This window comes from Sinohyriopsis cumingii, chromosome 8, assembly GCF_028554795.1.
Source record: "Sinohyriopsis cumingii isolate HCF-2022 chromosome 8, ASM2855479v2, whole genome shotgun sequence".
NCBI classification, from domain to species: Eukaryota; Metazoa; Mollusca; class Bivalvia; order Unionida; family Unionidae; genus Sinohyriopsis; species Sinohyriopsis cumingii.
The window spans coordinates 115,295,141-115,306,776 of record NC_142968.1 but is presented as its reverse complement, the minus strand read 5'-3'; the positions used below and the strand labels follow the sequence as shown (position 1 = coordinate 115,306,776).

The 11,636-nt window shown below is 36.6% G+C and overlaps 1 protein-coding gene across 25 annotated transcripts in view; it reads right to left on the bottom strand.

Moving 5' to 3' along the window:
* Positions 1-330: 330 nt before the first annotated feature.
* LOC149794433 (uncharacterized) overlaps positions 331-11,636 on the bottom strand; it is a 191,778-nt gene continuing 180,472 nt past the window's right edge. For all 25 annotated transcript variants that reach the window (XM_089968640.1, XM_089968644.1, XM_089968641.1 and 22 more), the window contains 2 exons: positions 10,212-10,427; positions 331-1,441 (listed from right to left, as the gene is read on the bottom strand). In XM_089968640.1, the coding sequence (XP_089824766.1) occupies positions 981-1,441; positions 10,212-10,427 (677 nt within the window). In that variant the 3' untranslated portion in view covers positions 331-980. The remainder of the gene's footprint in view (positions 1,442-10,211; positions 10,428-11,636) is intronic.

The window sequence follows — 11,636 nt, the reverse complement described above, 5'->3', positions numbered from 1 at the left end:
TGGAACATTCTGAACAAGCTTCATATATGTACCATATCTTCATTGTGTAAAATGAGAAATGTATATCACAGACACTTTACAGCATATATGAATAGTTCCAGACTGTGCACCATATTCCCGTTTGTTGAACATAGGATGCCTAAAGCTATTGACTTGCCGCAAAGACAAGAAATGTACACAAGGGCCTATCTTTAACGACAAAATAATTTGTTTACCTAAAGTCTTCGCTGTGACCTTTATAACCCTGTAGTGATCTGGAGGTCAGATACTCAGATCTGACAGGATAACGGAACTTTTACACTGGGGTTGAAACTAAAACAATAACAATAATTGTGCGAAAAGTAGGTTACTTTATCAACTTTACGCTTTACAACGATACAAGAACTACACAGACCAAATTCCATAAACACACGATAAATTGCAAACAAAGACGCTACAAAGTGATAGCAACTTTTGATATATTATTCAAGAAAACTGTAGCCAAAATTTTGTTTAAATTTAATGAAAGAATCCATTTTTGAAATTACGTTTCTCTAAATGTCAAATTAATAGCACAAATCATTCATTCTCTTGTCTATTTTCAAATTCAAGTTTGCATTTCATTTCAACCTTCTCTGCATGGACGGACGTGCTACTGGACACGACTAAATCGATATGCCGCCGATGCAAAGATCTGGGTATGTAACGAAAGTCAAAGCTTGCTCATATCCTGAACAATATTTCTGTAATATCAGATTTATACATAGAAAAATGAAGGTCTTGTTGTCATGAGATATATTTATTGAGCTGGTTTATTAAAAACACACATGATAGTAGCTTCTGTGGCTTTTGAAAAGAATCAAAAGTTGAATTATATTTCATAGGTACACCGGTTAGTCACTAATACAATAGACATTACTGAGTTGAAATCACAATAACACGTCTTGTCAATGCTAGCAATGAACGGGGTTGAGCGCACTTGACTATAGCGTCCACGTCACTCACTTGCTTTTATTGTTCATTAAGAGATATACAACAATGACAACAAGTAAACCCAGTAGAGCCGCAAAGAAAATGTCTTTTTTGCTCTTCGAATCCAAGTGATTGTTTCTGATATTTTTGGTGAAATAACCATAAAGACTAAACCATATCTCTTGAGGAAACCCAATATCGTCTTTAGGTTTGACTAACGCTTTTGTAATGGACATATTGCGAAGAAGCTTCAGCAGCTGGTTATTAAGAGTCAGGCTTCTTTCGTCTGACACGAGCAGATCCTCAACGGATGAGTCAGGGAATTTAACATCATCGCTCCAGTTGGTCACTTTAACGAGCTTGTATTCCTTGAAGCCACGGAATCCAAATACGCCTGCAATGGCATTTTCAATTTCGTTCAGATTATCTTCTGATACGTCTCCCGACTCCACTTTGTCCATATTAGTAAGCACCACATAATAATCGACATCTGAAAATGAATCATTCATATATATATATATATATATATATATATATATATATATATATATATATATATATATATATATATATATAAGCCACTGTAAAAGGAATCACAATAAATGTTTTTCTGAGAAAAATTAAGTGAAATATATATAATAAGTTCTCAAAATGATGTAATTTAAGAGCTATATTTGGCTTTCAGAAGATAAATTCAAAAGTCTGTGCCTTCATATTAATCAATGATGTACCATCTTTTAGTAATCAAATGTCAAACATTATATCGTATTCTCTGTATAAAAAAATGTCTTCCACGGCAGTAAGCCCAATTTTTCCCCACTGAACGGTACAGAATCTAAATTTATGTCATTAGTAACATGATGCAGTTTTTCTAACATCAGTCACGTATTAAAATATCTACTAAACTTATTTTTATAAAGTCGAATGCAACATGAAAAATCCAAATTGAAAGTACGTCTCAGCAACAAAGAAAACGCAATTTTTGAAACCTCAGCATCATCCACGTTAACTATTACAGGGTCAGATGTTACGACCGTTACCTTTCTTGGTTTGCTTTTGTTTTGGTAAACATAAGTTTTTCGCATTTTCGACATTAGTAAAGCACAATGGTTCATATCAATATAGCTGTTTTACCATGCTCCATGCAGGAAACATTTAAAAACCACAACAATAAACATGAACCTATATTAAATAGCATAAGATTATTTTGTATTCTTACGACCACCATATCGATTGTCGCTCATGTCCATATCGCATATATTGATCGTATTATTCCACATACGTATGTCATACAGTGTTTTTTTGCTCTGTCAAGACTGAAAATTCTGTATTTGTTCATAAAGTTACTGAATGCCACAATATCTTTTTTCCAACTTACGTTGGCCAGTCAAGTAATATCAGGCACTACCTGCTCCGTTGTAGAGACACATGACGGCCTGGTTCTTCCATGCTTAATGTAAGTACGTTCAAAACATACATTAGTGTTGGAAAGGTTATGAGCTCTAGAGTTAGGTGACGTGAACTTGACCCTACCTGATAGCTTTTTTTGGACAAGGAATGCATTCTGTAACGATCTCTTAATTCAGCAAGAAAAGGTTGCATCAATTCCCTCTAACCCGTATCTACTTTGGGAGCAAGGGTGTTGTTCTTCATCCTTCGACTTCTAAGATGGCCATGCAATCACTACCTGATTTATTTATGAAAGCACGTGAGTGACTCTTCAGGCAAAAGGACATGCTACAGTTACAAGATGGGTGCACCTCATGCTTCTGCACTTCTCTGCATTTCTCTTCAGATCATAATGTGTACTTCCATTATGAATAATACTGCATCAGATGGAGGGATCCTGTGAGAGATCTCCCCGGGACTAAATGCCATTGCTTGAACCATTTCAAGGATGATTTTTATGAATAGTTATGGCGTTACTTCTCACCTGCCTGATATCGCGTTCCACCTTCAGATCACCCCAGTAGATCATCTTTGGAAATCGCTCGTCTGACATTATGGCGATGTGGGCAGCCCATTTGAACCGTGATTTCATCAGCAAAGTATATATGTTTGGAATGTTTGCATGTACTATAAATTTAGTGTCTGGGACCTTGTTCTGCAATCTTATTCTTACCAGTATCCCCAGGAAGTCCATGTGAAAATGGTTCATCTCCTGGGCATTGCGTGTGTACACTGTCCGCGGCTTTCGTGCATAAAGCAGTGTCAGCAACACAATGACTTTGCAGACAATTACTTTTGTTTGAAGACTAAATCATTCGTGCTCCCAGACATTTGAGTATCGTCTGACAGGCGTTTGTTTCGTCATCAATACGGATTGCACGTGATTGCCGAGGTAGGTGAACGTGTCCACTGCCTGGTGGGTTTGGCCTTTTACTATGATGTAAGCTCGAAGTACAGCTTTCTGGTGCCGGTCGGTACATTACTTCGGTCTTAATGATGATTTTCAGACCGAAAATGTCACAAGCTGAAAAGAAATGATCCATACTATTTTGCATGTCCGACTAAGATTCAGGGAAAGTAAAACTGGTACTAACAACTGCCTCGCTAGGCGCTTAGCGTTAAATGGATAGTGTTAGATCTGGTCGGTCTAATGTCAGGATAATGTGACTGGGTGTGACATGATGTTACTTGTCTGCAACATGATACCCGATTGCTAGACAACGTTATAAACTGTCACACTGTGGACATCGCAGCGATATGACTTAAACATTGTTAAAGCTACGTTAAAAATCAAATTCATACACACACAAGCATACTCAGGAAAATGTCATCAGCCAGCATAGATCTCGAACAGGCACCTCCTGTCACTTCTCATTCATCTGTAGTCTCCACCGATATATAGCTTGGGGTCGGTCCGGTTTCTGATGCTGACCCCAGTGTCGTAGTGAAGGAAGGCATCATTAAGCATGCTAGACAACATCATATTGACGAGAGTTGGAGTGAGCACGCAGCTTTGCCTGATTCCATTACTGATTGTGAATGGTTTAGACGATTCGCCCTCATCCACGACAAGAACGAACACGTCACCATGGAATTGCCGAAGCGTTAGGATGAATTTCTCTATACAACCAAATGTTGCCATGATCTGCCAAAGGTTCCGACGGCTGACCCTGTCAAAGACTTTCGTCTCGTCAACGCATCATGTTCCCAGCATTTTTCCTGGAGATGATGAGCTGCAAACACCATGCATCGCGTCCTTGTCTGACGCAATGCTGACTTTCGGGTAGGAGCCATTGAAAGGTGTGAAGCAGAAGACGATTTAGCAGAATTCTGGCAAGCAATACTGACTACTGATAGCAAGGAGATGCCCAGAAAATTTGTACCTTTTAATCTTACTCGTTACGAACAAATTCTTGAAAAACCGATCATCTATCCCGATCCATCTTGAATAGAACAACGCGCTTCCCTCCCCCTGTAAAAACAGCGGGTGTGACGTCACTTGAGACACTGTGTACAGACTGGCATTGTTGATAATGAATTATGGAGAACTCGCCATGGTTGTTAAGGCTTTATTTATTATTGTTTTTCTTCAACTAAGACAAAAACTTATTAAATCTATAAAATTTGCAACTTTTCAACTTTTCCATTTGATCAACTCCGCTTCTGTACTTAACAAAAAAGAAGTGGTATCTATCCCTTTTGCTCTGCTCTTCAAATCGTTAAATGCATTTTAATTGGAAAAAATAGAGCGGGTGTAACCATGATGTGACATCGGCAGTTTTATACATGAAAGGGCTCCAACCAAATAACTAAATTCATCCTGAGACGACTTTAAGGCATAGACCTCTTTAACTCGAAATCGACTGAATTCTTGCCGTCAATAATCCAAAAGGTTATAATATCATCTCTCTAACTGAACAATTTAATCTGATTTTCATTGAGATTTGCTAACTATTGACGAATGATACTTGAAGTCGATAAAAACCATCATTGACGCCTACTCAGGAAATCCGGTCCCTATTGAGTTCAACATCATGGCTAATGCACAGAATTCGGACTGTTTCTGAAAGCTATCATGTACTACGCCCATCATTTAGTTTATTTCTTCTTTTTTGTCAGTGTTCGTAATTTTATTAATTCGCGAAAAAACAAACTATTTAAAGTTGAATCAGAAGTTTAAAAAATATCTAACTACTAAATTGCCGATGCACAATAAACAGGATTACGTTATTTTATTATATATAACAATACCATGATCACGCGTGCTAACGGGATTTTGTTACTTTAAATGCATATTTGAACTGCTCAACGTACTTGGGACATAATGAGAAGATCATCTTTAAAAACAAATTTAAATGTCACATTTTAATCCTGGACTAAACTGAATAACATTTCACATGGTCCGAATCAGCTTGGAAGTTTGGAGAATCAGCTAGATATATGGGCCGAATCAGTCAGCGTCAGCGATTTGTACCGAATCAGCCTGGTCCGAGTTTGAGAGTAATTACCACATTAATGAATAATGTTACTGTAATAGATTTATCAATCAAGAAAGTTAACAGTAACATTTGTTTAAAAAATTGTTTACAATATTGTATCGTGGTGCTCCGGTGTGTAAGAAATCTAACGAGTTTATATGAACACACAGACTTTCAATTATAAGTGATTTATTTTTCTATTATCGACATTATACAAACCAGATGAATGAAGAAGGAGGGGTTTATTACATAACGAATGGAAAGACAGTCTTGATCATAAGTGTGGAAGAAAATGCTTATGCATCCGATGCAGTTACATAAAAATTTCAACATGCATAATAAACTGACGTTGGAAACATTGAATGAAAAAGCGTAAACATGTCTTTAATGTTATTTGATTTGGTAGATAATTTCTTACGTTTCAAAGATGGAAAAAAAACAAGAGTAAAATAATTGAGGATTGTTCCAGAACTGCTATTATTCACGCAATTTAGAGCTGCGCATTGAACCATATTGTTTCTACTTGACACTTCGCTGTACAAATTGATTACAACTCTTGTAAGTTAATCGTCTCAAATGACGTCACGTCCTGTTTGTATGTAAGGGAGCTAATAAATTCGGGGCAGGTTCTTTACGTTTGATCTCGGAATACAGGACAATTTTTTGTATGAAATGTTTGTGCCAATACAGTCGATGCAAAGAAAAAATAGTCGGGATAGATTATATACACAAAATACTAAACATCCTTCTATTTACAATAAAATTGTGCAGGTCGGGGTTTTTGTCACCTTTAAGTGTAGGAAAACTGAGCAGTCACTCTGACTCTCACTCCCAGGCACGTATGGATCCAGTTTTGTCTGCTCTTTGCATATATATTTGGAACCTGGTTACAACAAGCACCCGAGTAACGTAACACCTGTTGGATGTCGTAACTGAGTCACGCATCCCTTGTCGATATGACGTAACGGAGAACATATTGCTCTATCTTCTTGCGATCTGAGAGTTTCTCCGCCAAATACATTTTATGAGAATCAGCGTCAAGCAAAACCCCTTACAATCAATTGGCTTACTCCGGGTAATTCCCCTTCATAGTAACTCTATCAACCCTGAACGACTTACAGTTAGCGTAATCGAGTGTAATTGAAGAAAGCCAATAGGATGACACTACCAGTCACCATATGAGCGGTAGTGTCCCTAAAGAGATCAGCATGCTAGATACTAACGGTTTGGGACCGTCCATTTAGTACGTACGGAAAGACGAGGGAGGGGGTAACCCAAATGCATACGCTTGCCTATGGAGGGGGACTACTGATAATGTACGTACGCATTGGAAACGGGGGGTGGGTGGGGTGAAACCTCGAAAATAATTTGTCTAATAGTAACCTGTTCTACTGGGTTTAGTCGGCGTTTGAATTTTAGCGGACACTAGACAAACTTTTAAGTTAAGCATACTATTTCTTTGATGCAGTCAGACATTCGTCATTGGACTGTTTTATTAAACACGTTAATATTATTAATCCTTTATGGTTTCTGCGTGGATTAAATATAGGTCGTTCTATAGAAATGTGGGGGGGGTGCGTCAAACGCACGTACGCGGGGGGGGGGAGGGGGTAAGGGATTCAAAAAGTACGCATGTGTACAGGGAGGGGTCAAGCTTTGCCAGACTTTTGCGTACGTACTAAATGGACGACCCCTATATAGACCTGTCTTCTACTAAGGCTTCATCATCCACTTAATTACAACTAGCGCCTAATACCATTTATCTTACGCCAAATACAACCTTATACTTCACCACACTGTACATGATCCTCGTTGCAGTTTGAGCTTCTCGCATTCACATTGTTTTCCTCTGTAAGACCGAGATTCATATACGATTTTCAAAATACTAAATGTTTCTCGTAATTTCTCTAAATATTTTTTGTTTGTTAAGTAAGCGTGTTTTATATGTACTGATTCTCTCTGATAAATATCTTCCCGGATGTTGGCATCCCACTCAAAGTTCCCCTGCTTATTACATCAAGAGCGTAGCTAGTTAATTGAAGGCTTCAATGTTGCTGATTTTAGGAACAAAATCTATAATGCCAGCACAATGCCTTTTACAGCGTGTCAGCTATAGCTAAGCTTAATCATCCCACTTAGTTAAAACTTTCAGATGACAACTTATTCATCAGGTGACATACGAATATAAAACTCATCTACTATAAAATACTGATGATGTATTGCTGGGTAGAAGGAAGATACAACGACTTTCATTCGAGGCGAGCTATTGTATTTTCCTTTATCTCAAGATATTCTTTCTCTCCTAATAATAGAAACATCATATCGTGCAATATGAGACCCACAAATTATCAAATAAAGAAAAACCCACATCCCAGACAGCAGACCATTGAATTGTTGGTCCGTAATATAATTGCATTATACCGCGTTACGTATTGAGATGAGTTCAGAAATACCGAGGTATAATGAGGTAAATAACTGTGCATGGTACCCAACTCTAATATATAATACAGAGACATGAGTGGTAAATCTTACTCATAATCATTAAAACATGTTCATCATATTGATTGCAATGTTTATTACACGATTAACACAATTTTACTTTTGATTTCTCATCTTTTTTTATATTATGGAATAATAATAATAATAATAATAATAATAATAATGAAAAGGTGATACCAAGTATGTTGGCAATGCTAACAGTTACAATTACATTTTGATTATTATTTATTAGTATTGTTGTTGTTGTTATTGTTCTTATTATTATTATTATTATTATTATTATTATTATTATTGTTGTTGTTGTTGTTGTTGTCGTTATCATCATCATGACATACTTTTAATTTTCATAACAATCAGGGCCGGCGCTACCATATAGGCAAACTAGGCAGCCGCCTAGGGCGCAGATTTCAGGGAGCGCATATTTATAAAAAAAATTGTTGTTTATAAATTTTGAAATTTATATTTTCGGGGGGGGGGGGGGCACCAGAATCTAACTTTGCCTAGGGCGCCAGATAGTCTGGCCGGGTCTGGCGCCGGCCCTGATAACAATCATCCAGATCATGCATTCACTTTATAGCTTACATGCACGTTTTGAATGTACAACGCTGTTTATGTTATCAGGTATTGTAATGCTATGTTTGCTTGTACTATGCTGTTCGTGTTATCAGTTATTGCTATGCTATGTTTGCTTTTAAGAAACCTTTCGCTAATGAATTTTATTTTCTTCCTTTCACCTTTCTTTGTTTGTTACCATACTGTTGATATTATCAGCTAATGTGATGCGTTGTTATTGTTGTTGTTGTTGTAGGGTTTAACGCCATTTTTCAGCACACGATAGGCTATACATGGCTGTCAGTATTAATAGTGGAGGAAAAACCCAGGAAAACCCCAGAAAGAACCACCGACCCACGAGAAGCTACTGGCAAGCTTTTTCACATACCCACATTGGCTGAATCCGAGACTCGAACCCACGCAGATAGAGGTGAGATGGCAATGATCGGTAACGGAGAGCGCTTTACACCACTAATGTGATGCGAAATATATCATGAACCAATGTGACACGAAAATTAACTTTTGGAAACTTATAAGTTGCTAAAACTTTATATTTATTTTTCTTATTTCATTCTTCTACTAAATGTGTTATATTCGACTTTACCTACATATAATTCCATAACGGGATCGCGCCTGCATAAACCTAGAATACTTATCAGAAAGCTGTGTGTCTGTGTGTGTGGGTTTGTGTGATGCCGATATCTATTAACTAATGTTATCACCATTTGAGGTGGCGGATGGCGGATTGTCATTAAACGATTTAATTGCCAATCTGGCAGCATTCAAAAGTGGTACTGGATATTATATAAAATCAAAACTACTTTTTTGATATGTTTGATTGTAATCGTGGACATCACAAAATGCGCTTTTAAACACTCTACAGCTGTATGTCGTTTGAATAAGACTTCCTCTTTTGACGTCAGTTACGGAAATTTTCATACAGATTTGAACTTTATTCTCGTCTGATATTTTGGAATATAACTGGGCTTTTTGCAGTTGATTTTACAGTTTTGAATAACTGAAATGTTATAGCTCGGACAAAACCCCAAATGAAAAAAGTTCCCTTTTCATGGATTTCAAGCATTGTTTCTTCACAGTTTAATTTCAAGCATCGTTTCTTCACAGTTTAATTTCAAGCATTGTTTCTTCAGTTTAATTTGTGGAAAATTGTTAGTTTTACACAAGTAAGAACATCTGCTAATATACTTGTCACAAATTATTCATATCTGTGTTCACGTGGTTCACATCATGATCCATTTAATTTATACCACAAAGAATTGGTTAAACATTAATTTCTTTATAAAAATATATTAATAATACATACATTCGTTTCCTATCTGACATATATAACACTCCTCTCATTATTAAATGTAGTTATCAACAAACGTCAAACTTTCCAATACGTTCCGCTGATATGCATTATCCAATAACTTCATAAATATGGAATACATTTACAGTTGCAATGTCCAATGCCTCGCATACTTCACAAATTTCTGGATCTCTTGTATACAAAAGCTGAAAATGTAAATTAATTGATCAATGCAATAAACATACCCGTGAATATGAGCATATACACAGCTACGTGTTGTTGTTCCTGTTCTCATTCACCTTCTTCGTTACTGCAACTAATTACACTAATGTTAACTTCGGTAGGCTTTATTCCCAACACAAACTGGAATCTGGTTCAATAATTATGTTCAATTCTGTATATTTTCTTACAGGATCCAAATATGAGCTGAATAGAATAATTGTTGTCTCATGTTCGATATATGCTATTCTTACCGATAGGACGCAGAGCGTCCTTTGGTTTGATGATCTCTAGAACGCATTCAATTAGCTTCTTTGGGATCTCGTTGGTTGCAACACTGTGCACGAAAATAACGGCATCTGTCTTCCATTCCTCCTTGGATTCTGTGTACCAGCTTCTTAAACATCCCAATCCATGTCTTCTCAGACGATCGCACAGGCCAGTTATTTGGATGCCCGGTTCAAGGTGACCTGTAAAGAGATTCTCGTGTTATGTGCAATCGAATGGGGAGCAGCATAATTTATATTTTCACTAATGTAAACAGGACGTTAGATTCATTTTATGTAAATTATATTTGCCAGGTGATAAGACTTCGTGGTTATTAAATATGTTTTGTTGTGGACCAAGACACATAATGTGAAGTAAAGAACGTAAGACAGACATATTAACACAGATGGGTATGTAAAACATTTTACGACTTTATTTTGGGTTACCTTCATATGAATAAGAGTTTTAAACATTAATTGCAAATAAATATCAAAAGTAAATATAATTCTGAGCTTGAAGGGTTTAAAGGAAAACGAAATTCGCATACATTTAAGATGATAAAAGGAAGTGAAAACACGTTGCCAGTTGTGAATCAATGCCAGTTACGAATTGATTGTGTGTTAAAGTTTGCTCTGCAATGTTTTAAAGAACCGATTTCCGATAAAATGTAATGCACCACATTTTCTCAATAGGAAAACTCTCAAGCTAAATACCGCTTGACTACAGTAATATTTGCTAAACATAGAAGGGGTATTATTATATGCTCATTTTTTTTCACGTTAATTTTACATAGTCAGAATCGTGCAGTATTAACCGATATTGAATCCGCGCGACAATACACATATAGCATTCAGGTGCTTAAAGGAAATACTTTCTATTGTAAACAAAAAATGGACGAAGACGCCAACACTTTTGATTTGTACACAAATCATGTACACTCGCGTAAGAGGCTCTTTACGTTGTGGTTGTTTGCATTTGTTTATGAATGAACTAAAACAGATGTTTCGTGGACTGCCATATACCAGCTGCTTTGGCACATTTCGCGTTGATACAATGTTACGGATTTGTGCTAGCTACAGTATATAACAGACGCAAGATAAGTTCATTACAAATAACATACATGTGATAAGTCATATACTCTCTTCTTTTCCTGGTGATAAGAATGGCAAAATAAAGTATACTTACAGTTTTGCATCCCGAATTTCCTCAAAATGTATTTTCTTAATTCTGCAAATCCGAATTACATTAGCCATGTCATATGTTTTCAATCTGGATTACACATTTCGAAATTGTGCTGCAATTTCGATGATAAGTGCGACTGCATCATCATTACTGCACTCAAAATGAAATAAGCATTAAATTCCATAGCGTCTTTTTGATAATTGCAATTGAAAGACTTCATATTTTTCCCA